General features: G+C 48.5%; 1 protein-coding gene across 2 annotated transcripts in view; it reads left to right on the top strand.

The window, feature by feature from the left end:
• THOC2 (THO complex subunit 2) overlaps positions 1 to 23790 on the top strand; it is a 1495542-nt gene that overhangs the window by 271925 nt on the left and 1199827 nt on the right. For both annotated transcript variants that reach the window (XM_078688746.1, XM_078688744.1), the window contains exon 12: positions 10626 to 10821. In XM_078688746.1, the coding sequence (XP_078544872.1) occupies positions 10626 to 10821 (196 nt within the window). The remainder of the gene's footprint in view (positions 1 to 10625; positions 10822 to 23790) is intronic.

Raw genomic sequence — 23790 nt, 5'->3', positions numbered from 1 at the left:
AGTGATGCCGCTGGGGTGGCGCTGAGTGATGCCGCTGGGGTGGCGCTGAGTGATGCCGCTGGGGTGGCGCTGAGTGATGCCGCTGGGGTGGCGCTGAGTGATGCCGCTGGGGTGGTGCTGAGTGATGCCGCTGGGGTGGCGCTGAGTGATGCCGCTGGGGTGGCGCTGAGTGATGCCGCTGGGGTGGCGCTGAGTGATGCCGCTGGGGTGGCGCTGAGTGATGCCGCTGGGGTGGCGCTGAGTGATGCTGCTGGGGTGGCGCTGAGTGATGCTGCTGGGGTGGCGCTGAGTGATGCTGCTGGGGTGGCGCTGAGTGATGCTGCTGGGGTGGCGCTGAGTGATGCTGCTGGGGTGGCGCTGAGTGGCGCTGAGTGGCGCTGAGTGGCGGTGTGCTGAGTGGCGGTGTGCTGAGTGGCGGTGTGCTGAGTGGCGGTGTGCTGAGTGGCGCTGTGCTGAGTGGCGCTGTGCTGGTGCCGGAGTGGCGCTGTGGTGGTGCCGGAGTGACGCTGTGGTGGTGCCGGAGTGGTGCTGTGGGGATGTATGACGTTAGAACGCATACATTGACAACGCGTACCTTTACAACGCGTTCGTAACAACGAAAGTTGATACCACGCATTGCGCTGGGGGGCGCAAAATTGATTAATTTAATTTACTATTCCAACACCAGTCCCCGTGGATAGTAGGGAAGGTGTTGGGATAGTAAATTAAATCATTTACTATCCTTGAGCGCCCCCCAGTGCAATGCGTGGTAACAACTTTTGTTGTTACGACCGCGTTGTAAAGGTATTCCGTGGTAATGCTTGCGTTCTAAACGCTGCATACCGTGCTGTGGTGGTGCCGGAGTGGTGCTGTGGTGGTGCCGGAGTGGTGCTGTGGTGGTGCCGAAGTGGTGCTGTGGTGGTGCCGGAGTGGTGCTGTGGTGGTGCCGGAGTGGTGCTGTGGTGGTGCCGGAGTGGTGCTGTGGTGGTGCCGGAGTGGTGCTGTGGTGGTGCCGGAGTGGTGCTGTGGTGGTGCCGGAGTGGTGCTGTGGTGGTGCCAAGTGGTGCTGGAGTGGTGCTGGAGTGGTGCTGGAGTGGTGCTGGAGTGGTGCTGGGGTGGTGCTGGGGTGGTGCTGGGGTGGTGCTGTGTGATAATGTGGTGGTGCTGAGTGATAATGTGGTGGTGGCCGAAAACAGCAAAGAAAGAAGAGACGACTTAAAGTTCAAAAGGGGGGATGCATGTGGTCCAGAGAGAGGTGGGACAGGCGGAGCCGAGCCCGGCCAAAAACAACGAAGAACAAACCGACCAAGATCTGGCGCGAAGAGTCTCTTCCCGAGGATTGAGTAAAAAAGAGCTGCGGTCAAAACGATGCTAGGAAAAGCGGGGAAATGAAAAGCGGCCGGTAAATGCTCTCGGCATTGCGGGGGCGGGGGATCACTTTTGGAGGAAAATAGACATATAACTGCTGTGGCTAATTATTTTCGCACTGGAAACAGGGTCTGCATTTTATAGTCACTTAGCCCTCATTTAAAAGACTACCTGTATTACATTAGCAATGCATTCACTACATGGTTTTATTCTAGCCGGTACTCGGGTAAATCAGGATCACTGGTGCGTTCAACAAATATTTAAAATAATAAACGTCAGTCTTGACTTTCCGTTGTTCACTCGGGGAAATGCCTAAATGTGGTAAATGATTGTGTGACTATGATCAGGTTACGCAAAAAAGCTACGACTTGAGTAAATTGGTGTTTGACGAGATTGATTAGCGAATACTGGTATAAATAATATATAATCACACCAAGCATTTAATTTGTGTTATATTTGTATTCGGGACAGCATTAAAGAAAAATTCCAAAGCGTCCCGTTTTAAGATTGAGCACATGAAAAAACTGTAGGCGAAGCGAGCACAAGAAAGGTTTCCTACAGCAAACGATAGCTTTTCCCATCCCAGAGATGGTGTTTACTGTTCAGTATAGCAAGCCAAGCAGACTTCCAACCTCTAGGAGAGAGCACTCACTCTAAAGAAGAACATTGCCAAAAGAAAAAAATTTAATTAGAAGCGGCCGGGAAACGCTCTCGGCATTTCGGGGGCGGGGGTGCGCATTCATTTGAACTGTGAAGCAGGGGGCGGGGGAGCGGATCCCTTTGAAGTGAAGCTCTCGGCAGAGCACGGCCTCGCGGCCGTGAAAGTGAAACAGCAGGGATGTAATTAGGGGGGAGGAGAAGTGAGGCCGAGCACGCGCTGGGGTGAATGCCTGAGGCTGAGCGCACGCTGGGGTAGCTTCAGATGCCTGTGAGAGGGTAGGCTGATGGGTTTGATGTGGACGCGCTTTCCGTGCGAGTGCACCACATGAACTGGACGCAATCCACGATGGTTTTAGAGCTTGGTTTGCCTACTATACTCTCGTCTATTTATCCCTGTGGGATATAATAGTTGAGACCTAAAAAAACAAAGACAAGCGTTGGGGGCAGATTGCGAGCTAGTGATACAGCGTGTAGCTCTTCTGTCACCCGTTCCCCATTCCGCCGTGTCATTCCTTTTAATCAGCCTTTGTTGCTCGATCTTTTTTAAAATAACCTATTCCCTCATTTTCCTTACCTGATTTTATTTGGGCCAGACAGCGGGTGATCTAATACCCGTTTCCTCGGCAGGGCGTGCCTCCCTGCCCCGGTCCATCACGGCTGACGTGCCGATTGCTGTGGAGGGCAGGCGCCATCTTAGGTGAGGACCTGGCTCCCGGCGGTGACGCGCGCTGCGGTCTAGCTGGGGGTGGGGTTTAGCTTCAAATTGCAATGGCCCCCCCCGGAAGCGCAGCGGACGAGCAGAGCGGGCGCGACAATGGCGCGCCGAAGGTGCGCCTAAGGTGCGCCTAAGGTAAGCCCTTCTGCGCCCGTCCGCGGCCGAACGGGGCACGGGGCATGTCCCTGTCCCTCTGCCCGTTCGCCCAGATACTCCTCCTCTGCTCCAACCCAGCTACATGCTAAATGGCTCCTTACTCTCACTACTCGCTCGAGGCTTGAGTCTCTGGGGTTATTTTGTGTCAGGGAAACTTTTCCTGAGATAGTCTCCTCCGGTCCCAGCCTCTGCTGTTCCCCCGGCCTTTTCCCCCCCTTAAACACTAACACCCCTCCTACTAAAGGGCCCCTCCCTTCGAAACTTATCGTGAGCTACCCTAATACTCGCTCTCTGGTGCGACATCAGTTGGAAATTTTTAATTATTTAGACTCCGTGAAACCCGACATATTGTTGTTGACCGAGTCCTGGCTCAACGCAGAGTCTTCCCCAGATATTCTTGCTGCAATCCCCCCATGCTATTATATTCTGCAAGCGAATCGAGCTTCTGGCAGGCCAGGTGGTGGGGTATCAGCTATTAATAAATTCTCCATCCGATTTTCTACTCTTGACTACGGTCAGTATCCCTTTGGTTGACTACCTTGTGCTAAGATTGGAATCCCCAGTGTTACCTCTTATTTGCGTATTAGCATATCGCCCCTCTCAACCTATGCCCAACTTCCCGTCGTTGTTTGGCGACATGCTTGTGAGAAGTTGGCCTGATATGCAGTGCTCACTATTCTAGTGATCACTATGTATCAGTCCAAACAACCCTTATTGATGATTGGTTGTAAGTCAACCTTATAGACCAGCTATCCTAGTAGCATGGATACGAGCAGTCTAAGGCTAAGACTCTAGAGGGCGTGTTAAGCCAGCTGTTTTACCATCACATTACCCCTTGAACACCAAGTGAAAGGACACCACACAAGTTGTTATGAAAATAAACAGTGTATTTATTTATAACAAGACTACCCTGAACTCTTTATGAGTCAGGGAGCTAAGCACACAACAAAACTCTTACGAAAATACTTTAAGTCGCACAATTTACACAAATGCCCTAGGGGCACGAAAAACCATATACTCAGTAAGTGGAATGCGAACTTGCTAGCAGGTAAGTAATACTTTTCTAGACTCAGGAATCGCTAGGCCTACAATTCTAAACACTGGGATTAGATGCAGGAGGCCTGTGGACGTCGTGTGCAGAGTGGGAACTCTCACGCGTAAGGCGGGAAAAAGTCTATGGGGGCTAGCAGTTGCAAAGTTACTGTTCTCGGGCGAACCCGACTAGGTGGGTCGAAAACGGGGGTGGATCCGAATACTTAGGGTGTTGGACTATGCTGAAGCACCGGAGTACTTGGTTTACCTAGCCCAGGGGCTGCGGCTGCATAGGGTTGAAGTTGCGTCGGAAACCCACGTTGAAGAACCAGGAGCCTGAAGAAAGAGTTGCTGGCAGGCGGCCAGTGAAGAAAGTTCGGAGTGATCCAAGCCTGGATCAGGGAAGAAGAAACCTGTAAGCAGAGGGGACCAAGTTCTGAATCACTAGCCAGTGATTTTAGTGGGCACCAGGATGGCACTGGACGAAGTCACCTCAGCCAGGTGAGTGGGCGCTGCTGGGCTCTGCAGTCTCTCAGACCAGGAGGCGTTGTCGGCGACCAGGATGGAGGTGCGAGCTGTCCCACGAAGGTTCTTGCTGTCGACGTCGCTGGACCCAGGATTGGGCAACAAGTCTTGGCAAATGCAAGGCCCACGCGGTGGGCCTAAAATGGCGTCTTGAGTGGACCAGGAGGGTCCAGGGTGCTCCTCTTTTGGAGGGGAGCAGGGGCTAGTCTGGCGCAACCAGACCAGCAGTGTTTGTCGTCGTGGAGCGTCGTGAGGGGGCCACTAGCCAACGGGCAAGCGACCTGGACAACGCGGTAGGCAGCAAAGAGCAGAAGGGCCCCACGCAGATCTCGTGGATGCAGGGGGGCTGAACTTCGGTGCTGGAGCTGCTCAGGGTCGGGGCTTCTCTTACCCCAAAGCACTCAGTCGAGGGTCACTCGGGAGTCGTGCTGGACAAGCGTCGTGCAGTTCTGAAGATGGCCGGTCCCTCGAGGTCTCGTCGCACCCACGGATCACAGCTGGGCTGATGATGTAGGTTGAGGTCAGAGGTGCCAGGGAAGCCGGTTCTCGTCGTGCTGGAGCAGTCTTGATCCGAAGGAGAGACTGGCAACAAACCGCGATGCTTGGTTGGTGCCTGCTGCTGCAGGGTGACTACTCCTTAGTCACAAGGGAGAATCTTGGGAAGAAGTCTTGAGTTCCTTTCGTGGAAAGTAGTTTCAGGATTCAAAGATCTAATTTGGAAGGGGGCCAGTTCCTACCTTTATCCTGCAAAAAGGGGCTGGCACGCGACTAAGTCCTGCCCTATGGGTGGGACTAGGAGGGGGGTGGTTACACCCCTCTCCTTTGGCGGGCTTTCCCCAGATCAGGGGCTGGAGTGCCCCTGCAACTGGTTCAAGCCGGCCTATGCACAGTGAGCACCGGGGTGCCACTTGCAGTCACCTTCCTCTAAAGCCCTGCCTACCTAGAATACACAAAATCCTGTCTGGGACGGTGCTGGCACCGCCCCTGGCAGGAAACCCTTTGTCCTTGCCTCCTGTGCTGGGAGGACTCCCAGCAGCAGGAGGGCAGACTTGTGTCTCGGTGGCAGCATCCATCTTGTGGAGCTGAGGCTATGTCTAACTTTAACCGGGGTTACAGGTTACATACATGTCGTGTCCCTCTAGAAGGGTGGAATGCTAACCCCGTCGCCAGAATTGGCGAGGGGTTAGTATTCCAATTGGTATGACACCTTACTCGACATGTTTTGATAAAGCGATACCAGAGTTGGCACATAACCGCGAGGATTATAATGCTCTTAAGAGTATATGGTATGCGATATCATGGAAACGGCTAAGGGATGGATCCCGAAAGCCGCAGACAGGCTTAGCTCATGCCAGAGCACTATCTCACACGATTCCAAGCACTCTGCCTTCAGGATTGTCAAGGACTGCCATAGGAGTGACTGATAGGAGATCTGTGTGTCCATTTTAGGGTTAGATATAGGTATACTATATCTAAAGCAAGGGGTGATTACACCACCTTGCCCCAGCTGTCCAGCAGCCAGTTGTCAGTTTTGGATGGCCAGCCAGGGGTGGCATAATACATGCTTCAGCCCCTGGTAGGCCCTGGGTACACCTATGCCCTGGGCACCTAAGGTACTCTGTACAGGGACTGATAAGGTGACTCAGTATCCAATTAGATATGTACCTAAGGTACATGGAATCCATCTTACAGAGAGAGCAGTAGGCCTGGGGTCCTGAATAGCAGGGCCCCAGGTCAACTAAGTCAGAAAACCAGCAAAACACCAGGCAAAAAGTTGGGGGCCACCATAGTCAGGGATCTACCTACCTACAATGCTTTCCCAATTAATTATTAACAATTCCAAAATCTTAGTCCTAGGAGATTTTAATTACTGGCCTCTCGACGAAAAGGAGAGTGCCTGCTCTGCTACGTTTTCGGATCTTCTATCTGGCATGAACTGCTGTCAACATATAAACGCACCGACCCATATCACGTTCTGGACCAGGTCTGGACGTCTAATGTGGAGATTTCTGTTCCTCTTATCGCCCCCTGCCTATGGTCAGACCACTTTATAATTTCCTTTTCTCTCACGGCCACTACCCACTCCAGCAGGGCCTTGGAGGGCAACTTTTTGGCCCGGAACTGGAATAGGGCCAACCTTAGTGACTTTGTCAATCTACTTAGTACCTCTTCCCCCCCCCCCCCCCCCCCCCCCCTCTGCTGATCCTATTGACATCCAAGCCTCAGCTCTTACACATTGGCTTAAATTAGCCAGTAACGCTGTTGCCCCGCTTAAACAGATCAAGCTTAAACGCCTTCACGATGCACAAAGGTGATTTACTGAGGATCTCAAAGCCCTAAAGCTTGGACTTAGGCAGGCTGAGCGCCGCTGGAGACGAGGCTATGCCGCAGATACAAGGCTGCGGTTTATGTCTCTACTCAAAGAGTATAAAACAGCGGTCCTATCTGCTGAGACATCCTATTTTTCTAATAAAATCACTGGCTCTGCCACCAAAACTAAAGACATCTTCTCCATTGTGGAGGAGCTGTCGCATCCAGATAGGGTCGCCATGAAACCTCTCCGCTCTCAAGCGCTCTGCGACTCCCTCAATCAGTTTTTCGTGGATAAAATTGCCAACATCAAAAACAGCATTCTACCTGCAGGCCTACCTCCCTCCCCTAGGCCTGATTCGTGTCTGTTATCTCCTAACTCGCAGCAATTAACTCCGATCCCTCCAATTTTGGAGGAGGAGTTTTTAGCTCTTTTAAATAAGGTCACCTCTGGGTCTCCCACGGACTGCTGTCCCCCTCTGATTCTTCGCGAGGCTTTTACAGCCTGCCCGCTCCCTCCTCTGGGACTTCTGAATAGGTGTCTCTCCTCTGGCTTGATCCCCAGCTCTTTCAAAGTTGCTGAGGTCGTGCCCATTTTAAAAAAACCTACAGCCGACCCTACGGTTTTGAGTAATTTTCGTCCCATTTCCCTTCTTCCCTTCCTCAGTAAAGTTTTCGAGTCTCACGTTACCAACACCTTGAGCTCATTTATTGAACACTCCCAATATCTTGACTCCCAACAGGCTGGCTTTAGACCCGCCCACTCTACGGAGTCGGTCATACTTTCGGTTATGGAGGAACTGCGGAGAGGGTTGGACTCTAACACCAGCCAGGTTTTGGTGCTCCTGAATTTGTCGGCCGCCTTTGACACGGTCGACCATGATATTCTGGTCAATGGTGTCAGGGAGGCTGGCATTGGGGGCACCGCCCTGGACTGGGTTCGCTCCTTTCTGACTAACCGCCACCAGGCGGTCCCACTCTCTCGGTTTACTGCTGATAGGGTCGGACTAACATGTGGCGTCCCGCAGGGTTCCTCCCTATCCCCTCTTCTTTTTAATTTATACTTGACCCCCCTTATCTGGTCCCTGCGAGGTAGTCACGTCACCGCGTTTAACTACGCGGATGACATCCAGCTGATTTTTAATATTGACGCCTCGGATTAGTCTATTTTTAAATTTCAGTCTACCCTATGTCACATCAGTGACTGGACGGGGGCCAACCACTTCAAGCTCAACCCCGACAAGACAGAACTGGTCCTTGTCGGGGGAGCCACCAATCCATGGAAATCCATCTTCTGGCCTGCGAGGTTAGGTCTTCCCCCTAGCCCAGTCGACTCAGCAAAAAGTCTGGGGGTTATCATCAGTAATGATCTCACGATGAAGCCCCAGATGAATGCTGTAGTCTCGTCTAGCTTCTTCCAGCTGCGAAAAGTCCGTAAGATTGCCCGCTTTTTGACCACTGAGGCTCTTACTTTAGTCCTGCTAGCCTTAGTCATCTCGAGGATAGACTACGCTAATTCTCTCTATGCAGGCATCCCGGCTTATTTATTGAAGAGGCTGCAACTCGTTCAGAACCAGGCCGCACATCTCATTTACCACCAACCCAGGCACCAACACGTCAGTCCTTTGTTAAAATCCCTTCACTGGCTCCCTGTGTCTGAGCGTTGTAAATTTAAGTTAGGTTGTACCATTTTTAAGTCCCTTGCCGGCGCGGGCCCGTCTTTTATTTCCTCACTACTACACCCTTATGTCCCTTCCCGTAATCTTCGCTCCTCCTACCTGGCCCTACTCAAGGTCCCGTTTTTTAAAGGCAAGAAACACGGATGATTGAGATTTTCATTTCTTGCCCCCTCCTTCTGGAACTCACTCCCCTTAGGCATTAGATCTGCCTTCCCTTATGCCCGTTTTAGGTCCCTTCTTAAAACGTACTTTTTTTGTAATGCCTACCACTAACGCCTTTCTCGCCCTGCGGACTGTCTTCCCCCTTTCGCTCGAGCGCCAAGAAACCGCTAGGTGTTGCGCTTTAGAAATACTTTTTACATTACGTTACATTCCGGACCCAACCACTAGAAGGCGGATTGATGCACAGCATGTGAATCCAGAAAATTCTTCAAGCTGCAAAACTACTACTGGTAAGTAACCATTTCCTTTTTTACCAAACACTCCTGGTTTCAGAAAAGCCATCATGTTGCTGAGGAACTCGATTTGTTGAGTTTCCAGCCCATGTACTCTCTATGGCTTTACTTGTTCTTAAAATGTCTAAGAATAGACTCAAATATTGTAGGGGCATATCTTCTCATGCAGATATGCTCTCATCTGTGATATAGTGCATCCCTGCCTTAGGGCTGTGAGGCCTGCTAGAGGGGTGATTTAGCTATTCCTTAGCAGTGCTATTTGGCATGACACACAGGCAGTGTGCCATGTCGACTGTCGTTTTTTCTGCACCATGCCAGGCACGTTGCGGTGGCAGTCAGCGTGGCCTAGGTGAGGTGACCCTCTTCAGTTCCAGTGTCGTAGGTACCATGAACTAGGGGCTTACAAGGACCTGAAGGGCCAATTATGGAGTAGTTTAGGGAAGAAGCACAGGGGACCTGCTTGACACCTACCCATTGCACTACAATCGAAACCACATCAATTTCCAGGCACAAAGTAGGGCTAGCCATGCCAAAAGAGGCTTTTTCTCACAGGGAGGCAATTCCATGCATTTGGAGGATAGTGTGGGGGTGGGGCTAACACTGAGAACCTTTGACCTCCAACTCTCGATTTGCAATATCTCGGCACCACTGAGTGAATAGCTGTAGAATTGTGGAGTTTGCTCTTTTGAGCAAATCTCTCCACTCAACTGATCAGGACATCTGGGGCCAACCCATGCAAAGCCTTAAAAATTAAGCAGCAAAGTTTAAACTGAATATGCTTCTTCAGTTGTAATCCGTGAAGCCTTTTCAGAAGAGGTAAGGTGTGTGACAAGCGAGGTACCTTGAACACCAGCTTGGCCGCTACATTCTGAAGCAGTTGTAACCTTGCAATATTGCAATTTGGGAGGCAAAGGTAAATATTTCTGTGTAATGTAATCTTCCACTGATGACAGCTGGTATAATAATCCTCCACACATCTATAGAAAAATGGTTGTAGTTTCTTGATGGTACATGGAATAAAAATAAAAAAAAAGCGCTTTTTGAGACCACGGCATTAATTTGTGGTCTTGGAGAAAGCTGTTGGCCAATACTATTTCTAAGCTCTTTGCTGCTGGCTTGGGAACTGGTAACGGTCCAATTTCACTGGGTCAATAAAGATTGGAACAAGATGCAAGGTTTCCATTCCACCGGGTCAGTAAAGGTTGGAGCAACATGCGAGGTTGCCATTAAAAACCACTACTTTTTCTCCTTATTTATTTTTAAATAATTACTTCTTTTACAGCCACCGATAAACCACATCATATCTTGAAATAGGGACTGGGATGCACCCTGGCTATCAAAATATTAAAATCTTAGTCCTAAACATAATAAAAAATCTGACCAGGAGCAAAGAAGGAAGACTAAGCAAACTACACAATACTGCCTTCTTAGTAGTGGTATGTAATCTGAATCCTCAGTCTGTCTCTCCTCTAAATTCATTTAGCTTATCTTGTGGACAGACGGTCCATTCCACACAGATGGTGCCAAATGCATACTGGTTGTGGGATATAACCGGTTTTTAGGGTGGAACACACTTCAACCTGTGCTACAGAGTTCTTTAAAGAAAACGCTGTTCTACATTGCTTCCTATGTGTTCATAAAAAGATATTGTGGAAGTGATTGAGAATAACTTGTATTTTGTAATTTTCATGCAATAATAGTTAAACCTAAATCATGTGTACTCTGCCATGTTTGTTTGCATTTTAGGGTGGGAGTTCCCAAAGGTGCCAGGGGATCAAAGGTTCCTGTTTTGCACAATAAGAAAGCACCAAAACCGGCAGAATGTTTTGAAGATTTAAGAAAGGATGTTTTTAACATGCTTTGTGCGCTGGGTCCATATCTTTCACATGATCCCATTTTATTAGCCAAGGTGGTGCGGCTAGGAAAAGCATTAATGAAAGAGGTTGGTATTTTTCTTGATCTTGTAAATTTTGTTGAAGAGGTTTCGCTGCATGTTATTAGAATAAGATCGGAATTGGTGTACTGAAGCTTACAGCTTTTCTTTTGAAGTATTTGTAGTACTTTGTCGATATACCCTAAAACGAGAGTATTTAAACTACCTGCATTCGAAGTTTAAATGTGTGAAAATGGTTTTAAAATGTTCGAGGCATGTGGGCTGCTAAATTCATATCTGATGCATAGATCGCCGCCTAGTGTTGGGTCCGGATGATTGCACATTGTTGTCCTGGAAGAGTCTTCGAAGTATCACGAGATAGGTGGCTCCTCCCCTGGACTACAGTGCGCATGGGCATCGGCTCCATCCCCAGATTGTTTTTTTCCGCCATTGGGTTCGGATGTGATTTCGACGGCTCCCTGTCGGAATCGAAAAACCTTCCTTCTCAAGGCCAAAAGGCCTTCGGTATTCGAGTCGGTATTGTATGCGAACGGTCCCGAGCATCGTCTGACTCTTCCGGTCAGATTTCAGCGGAGTGGTTTACCCTTCGCGCATCGAGGCCCTGTACTCGCAGCAAGACCCCGACGGCTTCATCATGGAACGGAGCCCGTTCAAACGCTGCCCTGTGTGTGGGTCCAAATACCCACACATCGACGTGCATCCAGTTTGTAATGGATGTCTTTCGCCGGACCACGACTAAGACAACTGCATGGCCTGCTCCAAATTCAGGTCGAAGAAGACGCTCAAGCATCGGCGCGCGGCGCGACTTGAGGCCTTCCACGCAGCCCCGGCACCCGACGACATATTCGACGACCCCGCAGAAGAAGGCCACGGACATCAACTTCAGATCTCACCACCATCGACGGAGGTCGAGGCGGATCCAGAGGAATACATCGAAGGACAGAGCCAAGACCTTGAATACGTCGAGGAGGTAGGGGACGACGAAGAAGTCTATGGGGCCGCGGAAGATAGCTCAGAGGACGAGCTATGCCCCGAAAGTTACTCGACTCAGGCTCCGGTCACGGGATCGCCACTCTGCCTTACCCTCGACCCTGCACCGATATCTCCAGCCCCGCCTTCGGGCCCGGCTACGGATACACCGGAGGAGCCACCGTTGCGCGTATCGAAACCGAAACCGCAACTACTGTTGTCGACGGCGCCTAAAATGGCCGACATCACGCCGAAAACGAAACCGAAACCTTCGGTCTCCACGGCTCCAAAAATGGCCGCCGACTCAGCAAAAGCGAAACCGAAACTTACGGCTTCCACAACATCTAAAATGGCCGACGTCCCATCCAAGCCAGCAAAGCCGACTCAGTCTTCAACTCCGTCAGCTTCCAGCCACACGAAGTCCAAGAAGACTGTCGACGCATCGGCGCCACAAACGGTGGCTAAGGACAAGTCCTCAAAGAAGGTCGTCCATCCCGCCTCGGCGCCTAAGGCCCAAGATCCGACGACCGGAGCCGCTACTCATCGGCACAAGGATGCCGGGTCGGCATCGCCGGCGTCGGCGCCTACACCGACCGCAAAGCAGCGTCCCGTGGGAGGCCAAGAATCATCGGTGCCCACTTCTGCTACGCCGAAGTCCTCCGAAGCAGACAAACATGAAGCATCGGTTACCAAACCCTCTGCTTCTTTTACAAAACAGGTCACCGACTCCCTCAAAAGGGTTCGGGAGAAGGCACAGACGTCAACGTCTACCGCATCATCGGATCCGACACCGGTGAACATACCGGCGAAGTCGTCCTCCAAGCTTCTCTACGTCCTGCCACCAAAGGTGGCGCCCAAAGCGTTTGTGGCCAAGACGGTGTCGAAGAACACCGACACGTCGGAATATTCGACGCCCAGTCCCAATTTGCAGCGGCCAAAGGCGTCGGGACAATTTAGAGCATTACATCGATGCCAACACAGGGAAATTGACACTTTATAAAAGAAAGATCACTTCCCAACCTTTAGAAGCATTTGTTATTCCACTGAAAAAGAAAAAACAAGCACAGGACATACCTCCACTTGTTGAACCTCTTCAGCCTCCACCAAGGAGGAGTCCAACACCGTCCCCCCACCACTCAGGGGGTGAGGATGATGAACAGGATGACCAATATAATTTCCCTACTGACACTGACCCTGATGTACACCAGGACCCATATGATGACGCTGGGGACCAGGACAGCCATCAAGTAGTACATGACCCTCAGGTTTTTGGAACACGTACATCACCTACTGAGGACTCAGCAGCATTCACTGCTTTAATAGACCGGGCAGCTGCAACTCATAATGTAGACATGCACTCTGACCCGGTGGAGGAAGATTTCCTGTTTGACACTTTCTCTGTCTCCGAAAGAACAGTCAAAACACTCCCCATGCTGAAGGGTGTCCTTAAACATGCACCAGAGATCTTTAAGGAACCAACAAGGGCAAGAGTGGTAAACCCACGTATTGAGAAAAAATACAGGCCAGCACCTGGAGACCCTGCTTATATTCGGGGACAGTTGCCTTTGGACTCATTGGTGGTCGCAAACGCCCGCAAACGGGCCAACTCCCAAACAACGGGTGAAGCTCCTCCCCCGGACAAAGAGTCGAAAGTGCTTGAGGCTTCTGGCAAGCGGGTGGCTGCGCAGGCTGCCAATGTATGGCGTATAGCAAATACACAAGCACTACTGGCGCGTTACGATAGGGCGCATTACGACATCCTAGAACAGCTCCTTCAACATCTACCTGATGAGTATAAAGAAGCAGGCGAAATGCTCATTCAAGAGGGGTAGCTTATATCAAATGCTGCCATTAAGTGTGCACTTGATGTCGCGGACACAGCGGCTAGGGGTATTAACACTAGCGTCATGCTAAGGCGCCAAGCCTGGCTTCGTATATCTGGGTTTAAGCAGGACATCCAGACTACAATCCTCAACCAGCCAGTCAATCCTGACAGACTGTTTGGCCCTGATGTAGACACCACACTTGAAAAAATTAAGAAAGACAACGAGACTGCTAAGTCCATGGGGGCTCTCCAATCACAACAGTTCAGAGGCAACACTTTTCGTCGCTCAGGTGCACGTAGTGGTACCAGAGGACACTTGGGACAACAAACACAATTCGCAAAAGGTGGTGCGCAATCCTCGTACCCCAAGCAAGGTAGAGGGGGTTACCGAGGTAACAATGCCAAGGGCAGAGGCAGAGGAAACAACAGCTCACGTTCCTCTGCCACCACCAAACAGTGACTCCCTGTCGCTGCCCCCCGACCATCCAACACCTGTCGGGGGAAGACTACAGCAGTTCCTGCCAGTCTGGTCGTCCATCACCACAGACAGGTGGGTGAGAAAACTAATCCAGTACGGTTATTGCTTGGAGTTAACATCCACTCCTCCCAACATCCCCCAAGACAACGTCCTATGTCGGCAGATCACTTGCACTTATTGCAGCAGGAAGTGCTAGTTATGCTGCAAAAAGGAGCAATCGAACTCGTGCCAGTGGAAGAGGAAGGAACAGGGGTCTACTCCCTGTACTTCCTCATCCCAAAGAAGGACGGATCGCTCAGACCCATTCTAGATCTGCGCCCCCTCAACATGTACATACTGTCAGAACATTTTCACATGTTGACACTGCAACAAATCCTTCCCCTTCTAAACCAAGGGGATTTCCTGGCAACCTTGGACCTCAAGGATGCTTACTTCCACATCCCACTCCACCCATCCCACAGAAAATACCTCAGGTTCACCATTCTCAACAAGCACTATCAGTTCAAAGTCCTACCCTTCGGGGTGACTACTGCCCCCAGAGTGTTTACGAAGTGTCTAGCGACAGTGGCGGCGCACCTCAGGAGACAAAACATACATGTCTATCCGTACCTCGACGACCGGCTCGTTCAAGCAAAGTCGGAAAGACAGTGCGCCTCACACATGTCCCACACTATTCACCTCCTTCACAGCCTGGGGTTCTCGCTAAACTACCCAAAGTCGCACCTTCAGCCAGCCCATGTGCAGCAGTACCTGGGCGCGACCATAAACACCCTGACTGCTATAGCTCAACCAAACACAGTCAGAATCAACAACATTCAGTCGCTAATCCAGAGGTTCAGACCGCAACACTCCCTGCCAGCGAGAGTGTTCATGCAGTTGATAGGCATGATGGCCTCCTGCATCTTCTTAGTCCCGCACGCAAGGTTGCACATGCGTCCCCTCCAAGAATGCTTGGCAAATCAATGGACACAGGCTCAAGGACAACTGACAGACCTAGTGTTGGTGACCGGTCGGGCATACAACTCTCTGCATTGGTGGAATCCACACAACCTTTGCAAGGGACGACCGTTCCAGGAGCCAGTGCCACAGATTGTCCTAACAACGGACGCATCTCTCCAAGGATGGGGAGCGCATGTGCTCCACTACACAGTGCAGGGACTATGGTCAACCCATCAACAAACGTTGCACATCAACTACCTGGAATTGATGGCAATCTTCATGGCGCTCAAGTCCTTCAAAGTGCATTTGTGCAACAAGGTCGTGTTGATCCGGACGGACAACATGACAGCCATGTACTACATCCAAAAGCAGGGCGGTACTCACTCACCACAGCTGTCTCATCTGGCTCAGAGCATGTGGAAGTGGGCCATTCAGAGGAACATCTTCCTCATGGCAGAACACCTCCCGGGCAAGGACAATCAGATGGCGGATCTGCTCAGCAGATACAGCCATCAAATGCACGAGTGGGAGATTCATCCATCAGTACTCCACCCGTACTTCCAGCAGTGGGGTCATCCAGAGATAGACCTGTTTGCCACAAGGGAAAACGCAAAATGCCAAAGCTTTGCCGCCAGGTTCCCTCACCCAGAATCGCAAGGGAATGCGATATGGATGAACTGGTCAGGCAAATTTGCGTACGCTTTTCCCCCAGCGCCTCTCATTCCGCTGGTGGCAAGAAAGCTAAAGCAACACTCGATGACTCTCATCCTGGTTGCTCCAACATGGGCACGCCAACCATGGTACACCACGTTTCTAGAACTTTCCGTGGTACCGCATCAAAAGCTGCATCTCACACCCAGGCTCTTGACGCAGAACCATGGCGACATTCAGCATCCAGATCCGCAACAGCTCAATCTGGCGATCTGGCTCCTGAGGTCTTAGAATTTGGCTACCTCAACCTGCCTCCGGAATGCATGGACATTATCCGAGAGGCAAGAAAGCCCACAACCAGAGCTTGCTATGCAGCAAAATGGAAGAGGTTTGTCATTTACTGTACTAACAACAATATCAACCCGCTAGATGCATCCATCCCTAACATCATTTGCTATTTGTTACATATTTACAAATGCAATCTAGCGTACGCTTCCATTCGGATACATCTATCCGCCATAGCGGCTTATCTCCAGAATAGGCAGCACCTCTCTGTTTTCAGGGTGCCTGCCATTAAAGCCTTCCTGGAGGGACTGAAGCGAGTCATTCCTCCAAGAACTCCACCAGCTCCAGTGTGGAACCTCAATGTAGTCCTCACTAGGCTGATGGGCCCACCTTTCGAGCCACTGCATTCCTGCGAAATTCAATTTCTGACGTGGAAAGTGGCTTTTCTCATTGCTATCACGTCGCTCAGACGTGTTAGCGAGCTGCAAGCGCTCACAATCCAAGAGCCCTTCATCCAAATACATTCTAACAGGGTAGTGCTCCGCACTAACCCCAAATTCCTTCCCAAGGTGGTGTCACGGTTTCATATCAACCAAACTATTGACCTGCCAGCATTCTTCCAAAACCCACAAACCGTGGCGGAAAGAATGCTTCATACACTAGACGTTAGGAGGGCGTTGATGTACTACATCGACAGGACTCAACAATTTCGAAAAACACAACAACTTTTTGTTGCCTTCTCACCACAGCACAAAGGCAACCCCATCTCCAAAGCAGGGATAGCCAGATGGATAGTTAAGTGCATTCAAATCTGTTACCAAAAAGCTAAGCGCACTTTATCAATACCCCCAAAAGCGCACTCCACACGCAAATTGGGGGCAGCCATGGCATTCCTAGGGAACATTCCCTTAGAAGACATTTGTAGAGCAGCCACTTGGGCTACACCACACACGTTCTCCAAACACTACTGTGTGGATGTGCATTCCAAACAGCAAGCAGCTGTAGGACAGGCTGTTCTCAAAACACTTTTTCAAGCTTCTGCAGCTGGCACGGGCAACCGCCGTTAATGGAGGGACTGCTATGTATTCTATGCATCAGATATGAATTTAGCAGCCCACATGCCTCGAACTGAATATGCTACTTACCAGTATGCATCTGTTCTTGGCATGTAGGGCTGCTAACATTCATATCGCCCGCCCTCCTCCCCGGTGCCCGTAGCGGCTGCAGACACTCTCTTGCATTCATCATTAGCATGGACATCATTTACACTATTTAACTCCATCACTGCCACAATGGCTAAAAACAATCTGGGGATGGAGCCGATGCCCATGCGCACTGTAGTCCAGTGGAGGAGCCACCTATCTCGTGATACTTCGAAGACTCTTCCAGGACAACAATGTGCAATCATCCGGACCCAACACTAGGCGGCGATCTATGCATCAGATATGAATGTTAGCAGCCCTACATGCCAAGAACAGATGCATACTGGTAAGTAGCATATTCAATTCCACCTCCTTTTTCATTACTCTATACATCGCTTTTCTCATTTAAGCTAAACCAGTAGAATGGTTCGAAGGTTTTAAAAAAAAAAAAGGGTGTTTTTTACTTGCACATATTTGCATGGTCTGGTAAGTCCCCACTTTCCCTTTTCTTGTTTTCTATGCTCTGAGCGCATTAGCATTGGCCTCATGTTTCTATGTGGTTTTGCACAGTACCCACACTGTGTATTCCTCTCATTCTTCTATCCTTCTTCCCAAGTCAGCAGACAGCTTTTGTAGGGTTAACATGCATACACACAAATATATTTTATTTTAATTTCACTTTGTTTTTTGTTTTTATTTTGCATTTTTCCCTTTGCATCTTTTAAGTGTGAGTAGTCTCCCTCAAATCTTAAAAGACGAAAAACTCCAATTGTTTGACTTTGTCTTTGATAGGACAGACAGCATTTGATTTGAAGTCAGTGTCTCGGTGGTGTTATTGAGGGAAACCTCTCGCTCTGAAGTCCATTTGGTTTCTGTCACAACCTACAGTTGAGTTGATTAGCCTTTGCCCAGGTTCCCTGCTCTGCTACTAGTGTCTAAAATATTGATCTGTATTGGTTTATTTAAATTGTGCTTCCTTTTGATCCTGAAAGCTTTGCAGTATCAGACAACATAACAATTGGACAGTAGTTTTCTTGGTTTTCTGGCACTCTATACATTTCACTAATTCTCTGTAACCTGGTGTTTGTTAAATTGCAGAATTTGATTTTTATTTTCCTGCTTCCCAACAAATCTGTCGGAAGCTGGCTATGTATATGGTATGCCACTAGGAGTTTATACTGTGCACAGAGCCCAGAAATTCCCCAGAAGTGTAAAGGGCTCAATGTAAACCCAAAGTGCTCTATTAGTGGTAGTGTGGGCGAGCAGTCTTAGGCCTAACACAGAGGAGTCTAAGACATTTATTGCACAACATTGACCACTAAGGGACACACGACTCAAAAACGAGATCCACACCTTTTTTATTTTAAATAAGCATTGTTCAAGTTTTTTTTAATCCAAGATCTTCGCAATAAGGTAAGTACGTTTTGCAGGAAAAATACTTAAGACTTTTAAAAGTTGACAGGACAATTTTCAAAGACTTCCATGTTACCCTATGTAGCAAAACAATAATGCAGTTATGCAGCTCAGTACATGACTTACAGTTCCAGCCTTCGGGACCAAAGGTCGGCAAGGGCCAGGTGAGTATCAAAAGTGCACCTCCAGTGGCATAGGGGCGGCCGGATGCGAAGGTCAAAGTCTAAGTTCAGGCCAATACTTTTCAATGGTGACTGGGTGAGCTTGAAGACACACGTAGTAAATCGGTTGCAGGTGCCAAGCTTTGGCGGTTTAAAGCAAGCACAGGGATGGCCACAAAGCAGCACCAAACCTACACCACCAGGGGAACAGGGGCGGCCGGGTGCGGGGTACCTATGGTGTCGGGCTCCTAATGCTTTACAATGGAGATCTAGCTTTAGACAAACAGGCTACAGTCATCTCATAGGAAGCTGCAGGATGTGGACCAGTGACATCAGAGGCAAGTAGAGATGTAGGGGATTGTAGGGGCACTATCGGTTCAGCTCACCAAGGCCCAGGGGCTTCAGGTGCAGAGGTGTTCTGGGACATCGGAGTCTTCTTACCGGAGTCGGTTGCAGTCAGAGGAACCTCTTGATTCCGGCTGCAGGCATCATCGTGGAGTCCAGGAGGGGTCAGCCAACACTGAACTTGAGGTCAGGATGTTCTAGATCAGTGGGCACCTGGGCAAAGGGCCAGAGGTGTTTGGTACTGAGTGGGCAGGACTCGTGGACCTAGAGGGCAGCAGAGTCCTTTGTGTAAGTTTCTTGTGGAAAGATCCTCTGTCCTCTGGAGTCTCTGGTTGTGTCAAAGGGCAGGCAGTCTTCCTTGGGTTCTGGAAGTCAGTGGCTGCCGAACAGGTGCTGTCTTATGCAGGTTTTTGGAAGCTGGGGGCAGGCTGGTAGGGCTGGAGCCAAGACAATAGTCATCTTCAGGCTTTCCCTGCACGGCGTTGTCTTTGTCCTTAGACAGGTAGGGCCAATTGGGGCTTTGAGAAAGTGCCATCTTTCTTGCCTTGGTATGTCCCCACTTTTTTCTGAATTGCTGATATGCTTTGACTGAGTGTGCCCTGGGTGCCTGCCAACCAGGTACCCAGGGCCTGTGTTCCTTCCCTAAAACTGTGCTGTAACTAAAAACCCAATTGGCATCTCTGGCCACCTGTCAGCCCCTAGTAAATGGTACCTTGGGTACCCAGGGCATGGTGACCTGAGGGCTGCAGTAGTAGTAGTAGTAGAGAGTTTATTTGTTGATTAGTTAAAATCATTAAAAAAAAAAGGGGAACCAATAAAAAAAAAACAAGCAAATAAATATACACAAAACTATTAACATCCTTAAAATGATCCACCAGTAATGAGATGATAAATAACATTTCCATAAAAATATTAAAACATTACAAAAAAAAATTAAAATGCATTGTACTTGCTAAAATGCCTTATAATAGCAGCAAATACTATTATAGCAGCATTTAACTAAAGTGACATGGGTTAGCAATGGGAATTATAAATACAAATGTTTAGCTGTTTTCCATTTACAAGCAATAATAAAGTGCAATGTGCATCACTAAATTAGATTGTACTAATAGTCCCTTAAGCTGGAATAACACTTTGCTTCAGACAATTCTTCAGTAATATTCCTTAGATATTTTATATCGAAATAAAATTACTTACTCCATCAACTCTTTTGAATTTCTTTTCTGCGATAATGATGAACTTAATAAAAAGATAAATAAGTTTAATATTGACCCCACTCAAACAGGTAATAATTGCTTGCCTACATGTTCTAACTCCTAGTTCATTAAATATCGGTTTTTGGATAGACTTCCGAGCGTCTGCCAATGCTGGGCATAAAGTTACTATATGCATTATTGTTTCCTCCCTTAGCCCACAAAGCCTGCAAATACTCGATGACCATTGATTCTCCCATTTTGGAATTCCATCCTTTGTCGGATATCTTCCCAACCTCAAGTGCATAAATGTATTCTTAAGCAAAGGTCTTAGATGATATGACAGATAGGGTTGGGGCGACAACCTACCAAAAGAATTAGCAATTGACCAAAAATGATTTTTTTTCCTTAAGTCCTCCTTATCTGCTATAGTCGTTAGTAATATGGCCATTTGATTAATTTCTTTCCTAAAAACTATTCTACTCCTCATTTCCTCTTCTAATTTAGGGCAATCAAAATGACATAAGCATTCATTTAAGTACAGTTGCCAATTTTTTGAATATTCACCTTCTGAGATTTCGAGCCAACACAGCTTTGCTAAAGATCCTTCATCCGAACGGACTAATGATAATAATGACTTCAAAAATGTTGATTGACGTGCCAGAAATTGATTCTTCAGTCCAAATTCCAGTCTTATGTTTGCTCGACTGATATATTTAGGGATCTTAAAAACAGTTTTATATGTTCTAATTTCTATATTGTCAAGCAATTTTGCGTCTTTGCCCCTAAAGATGATTGAGCAATAGTCCAAAGATGGAATTAACTTTGCTTTCATCACCTTCATTAGATGTTCATAGTTAGGGCATGATAATTTGTCTCTTAATTTTCTAAAAGCGAATGCGAGAGAGCAACCCCTGGCTTCAAGATTATTAAAATGCTGTCTAAATATCAGAGTCCATCAAAAGTAATCCCAAGATATTTATATGATTTCACATTTTCAATTACCAGGCCGTTGATATTCCACTCTTTAATCCTTGGTTTCCCTTTTCCCATAGTCATTATTTTTGTCTTTTTTATATTAATTGTTAGTCCATTTTGTATGACATAACAATTAAAAGAATCAATTAACCTTTTTAACCCTATAACTGTTTGGCTCATTAAAATGGTGTCGTCTGCATATTGCAGATATTGAATCTCTTGACCATAGATCGAAGGTGAATGCAAATTAATATTTTTAAAATGAGCTGGCAAATCTGCCAAAAAAAGATTAAAAAGGCAAGGAGCCAAGACACAGCCTTGTTTCAATCGTACATTAGTAGCCAAACGACGGGTCATATGTTTTCCATCGCCAATTTTGATCTGCACCCAGGTGTCAGAGTATAAAAGTATAATCATTTTTAATAGAGTTTCCGGTATACCCCAAATCCTTAACTTCCACCAGAGAATTTTTCGCGGCACAGACTCAAAAGCGGCTTTTAAATCAATAAAACAAACATATAATCTTTGCATCCTAGTTTTGCTCTCTCACCTAATAGTGTTAATAAAATCAAACTGGTATGGTACTGGTACCCTTTCTAAACCCAGTTTGAAAGTTAGGAATCAGCTCCTCTTTTTTGGCCCAAGCCTCTAACTCATCCAACAGGCAACTAGCAAATAATTGTGCAATCACGTCTGTGAGTGTGATTAAACGAAAATTAGCCGGATTATCCTGGGGGCCACATTTATATATTGGTTGTATAATACTTCCATGTCCCGATAACGGAGTAAGGCCTGATTTAAGTACCTCATTAAACAAAAGCATTAAAAACTCCGGCCAATTACTTAATTTAGCTTTAAATATTGCATTCGGAATACCATTTGGACCTGGTGCTCCGTTAGATCTAATCCTATTTATCGCTTTTTTTACTTTATCGAGCTACCAGGGCTCAATATCCACACTACATTGAGGAGGAGGGATACAATCCGGCCTCCCTCTATTTATTGTTTTATGCATGTCAGTAGGACTATTGCTATTACACTTGTCATAATCTGGACATTGGGTATCAATTTTTGTGATTAAAAAAGTTCACCCAACTTACTTCATCTACATTAGCACTATTGCTTCTATTATTACCATTCTCGATGTTGTTAATGATGCTCCAAAATAGCCGTAGATCTTTGGATTTACAAGCATGATGTATCTTTGCCAATGTTGATTCATAATAAGCTTGCTTTGCTCTCCAAACTTCCCTCCGGGCTCGGCGGGTGCAGAGTGTGCTGGATTCGCCGTTCCTGGCTGGCACCAGGAGTATTGCTGTTAAAGCACAACCACTGCTCATGAAAGTCCCAGTCTTTTTCAGAGGTTCAAGGCAGGATGGTCCTCCGGGGTTTTCAAGGTTGCTGTCTGCAGGAGTCGCCAGGATTCAGCAGGAGCAGGTTCAAGGATCAACAGGCCTGTAGGGCTGGGGCCAAGTCAGTTGGTGTTGTCCTTTTGTTAGCAGCTACACGGCGGGTCTTCTTCTTGTTCTTCTTTCTTGTTTTCAAATCAGGATATGCGGAAGGAAGGTTCAGGATGCCCCTAAATACTAAATTTAGGGGCGTTACAGGTAGGGGAAGGGCAGGACCAATAGGTCCCTGTACACCCCCCTATCCTGCTCCTCTCCTGTTGGAGGAGGGCAGGAGTCTATCTCTGATTGCGCAGGGCTCACCATCCTCAAGATGGCCGGAGCCCGGAGTTGTGCTTCACATCGCCTCTCCCACCTGAGGGGTGGAGTTCGCACAGGCCGGCACCCCGCCTTTCCTCATGTAGGGTTTCCCACCAGTCTTCCTGCCAGAGTGTGGGGTCAGAACCTGTGGGGGCCAGTTGCTGAGTACAGCAAGTGGTCGGGAGAAGCTCACAAAGGCGGCAGGCCTTTGAAGCTTCCTCCTGCCCATCCAGGGGGAGGAGACCTAGCACCGCACCCAGGATTTGCATTGTTGCAGGCCCAGGAGAGTGGGGGGCTCTCCACCCAAGAGTCCAGCAACATGTCTGCTGTGTGGCTGCCTAGGCAGCCTCTCAGGCAAGCCGTGGATTGTAGGTCAGGTTTCAGGGGGCATCTCTAAGATGCCCTCTGTAGTGCATTTTACATTAAATCCCACACTGGCATCAGTGTGAGTTTAATGTGCTGAGAGTTTGATATCAAACTTGTCAGTCTTCAGTGTAGTCATTATGGTGCTGTGGAGTACGTAATGACAACCTCTCAGCACCATATACTCTTAATGGCATCACTGCGCTTACAGTGCCCTGGAATGGCCTTGGGTACTGTAGGGGCACAGGGCTCATGCACCTGTGCCCACAGCACTGGCATAGGGGACCCAGCTAGATGGGTGACTGATGTATGCCAGGGCAGTGGGTTTGTGGACATGGCACACAGGGATGTGTGCCATGTCGACTCTTTTTTTAGTTCTGCACCAGACACTCAGCCTGCAAAGGCAGTGTGTGGGTGCCAGTGTACAGGGCCCCTAAGGGTGGCACAATAAGTGCTGCAGCCCTTATGGGTCTTCTCTGGTCCCAATGACCTGGGTACCTATGGTACCATTTACCAAGGGCTGACATGTGGCCAGAGATGCCAATTGGGTTTTAGCTTCAACACAGTTT

This window comes from Lissotriton helveticus, chromosome 4_1 (assembly GCF_964261635.1).
Source record: "Lissotriton helveticus chromosome 4_1, aLisHel1.1, whole genome shotgun sequence".
Lineage (NCBI taxonomy): Eukaryota > Metazoa > Chordata > Amphibia > Caudata > Salamandridae > Lissotriton > Lissotriton helveticus.
Note: the sequence above shows the minus strand (reverse complement) of the source record. Positions and strands in the feature narration are given on the sequence as shown.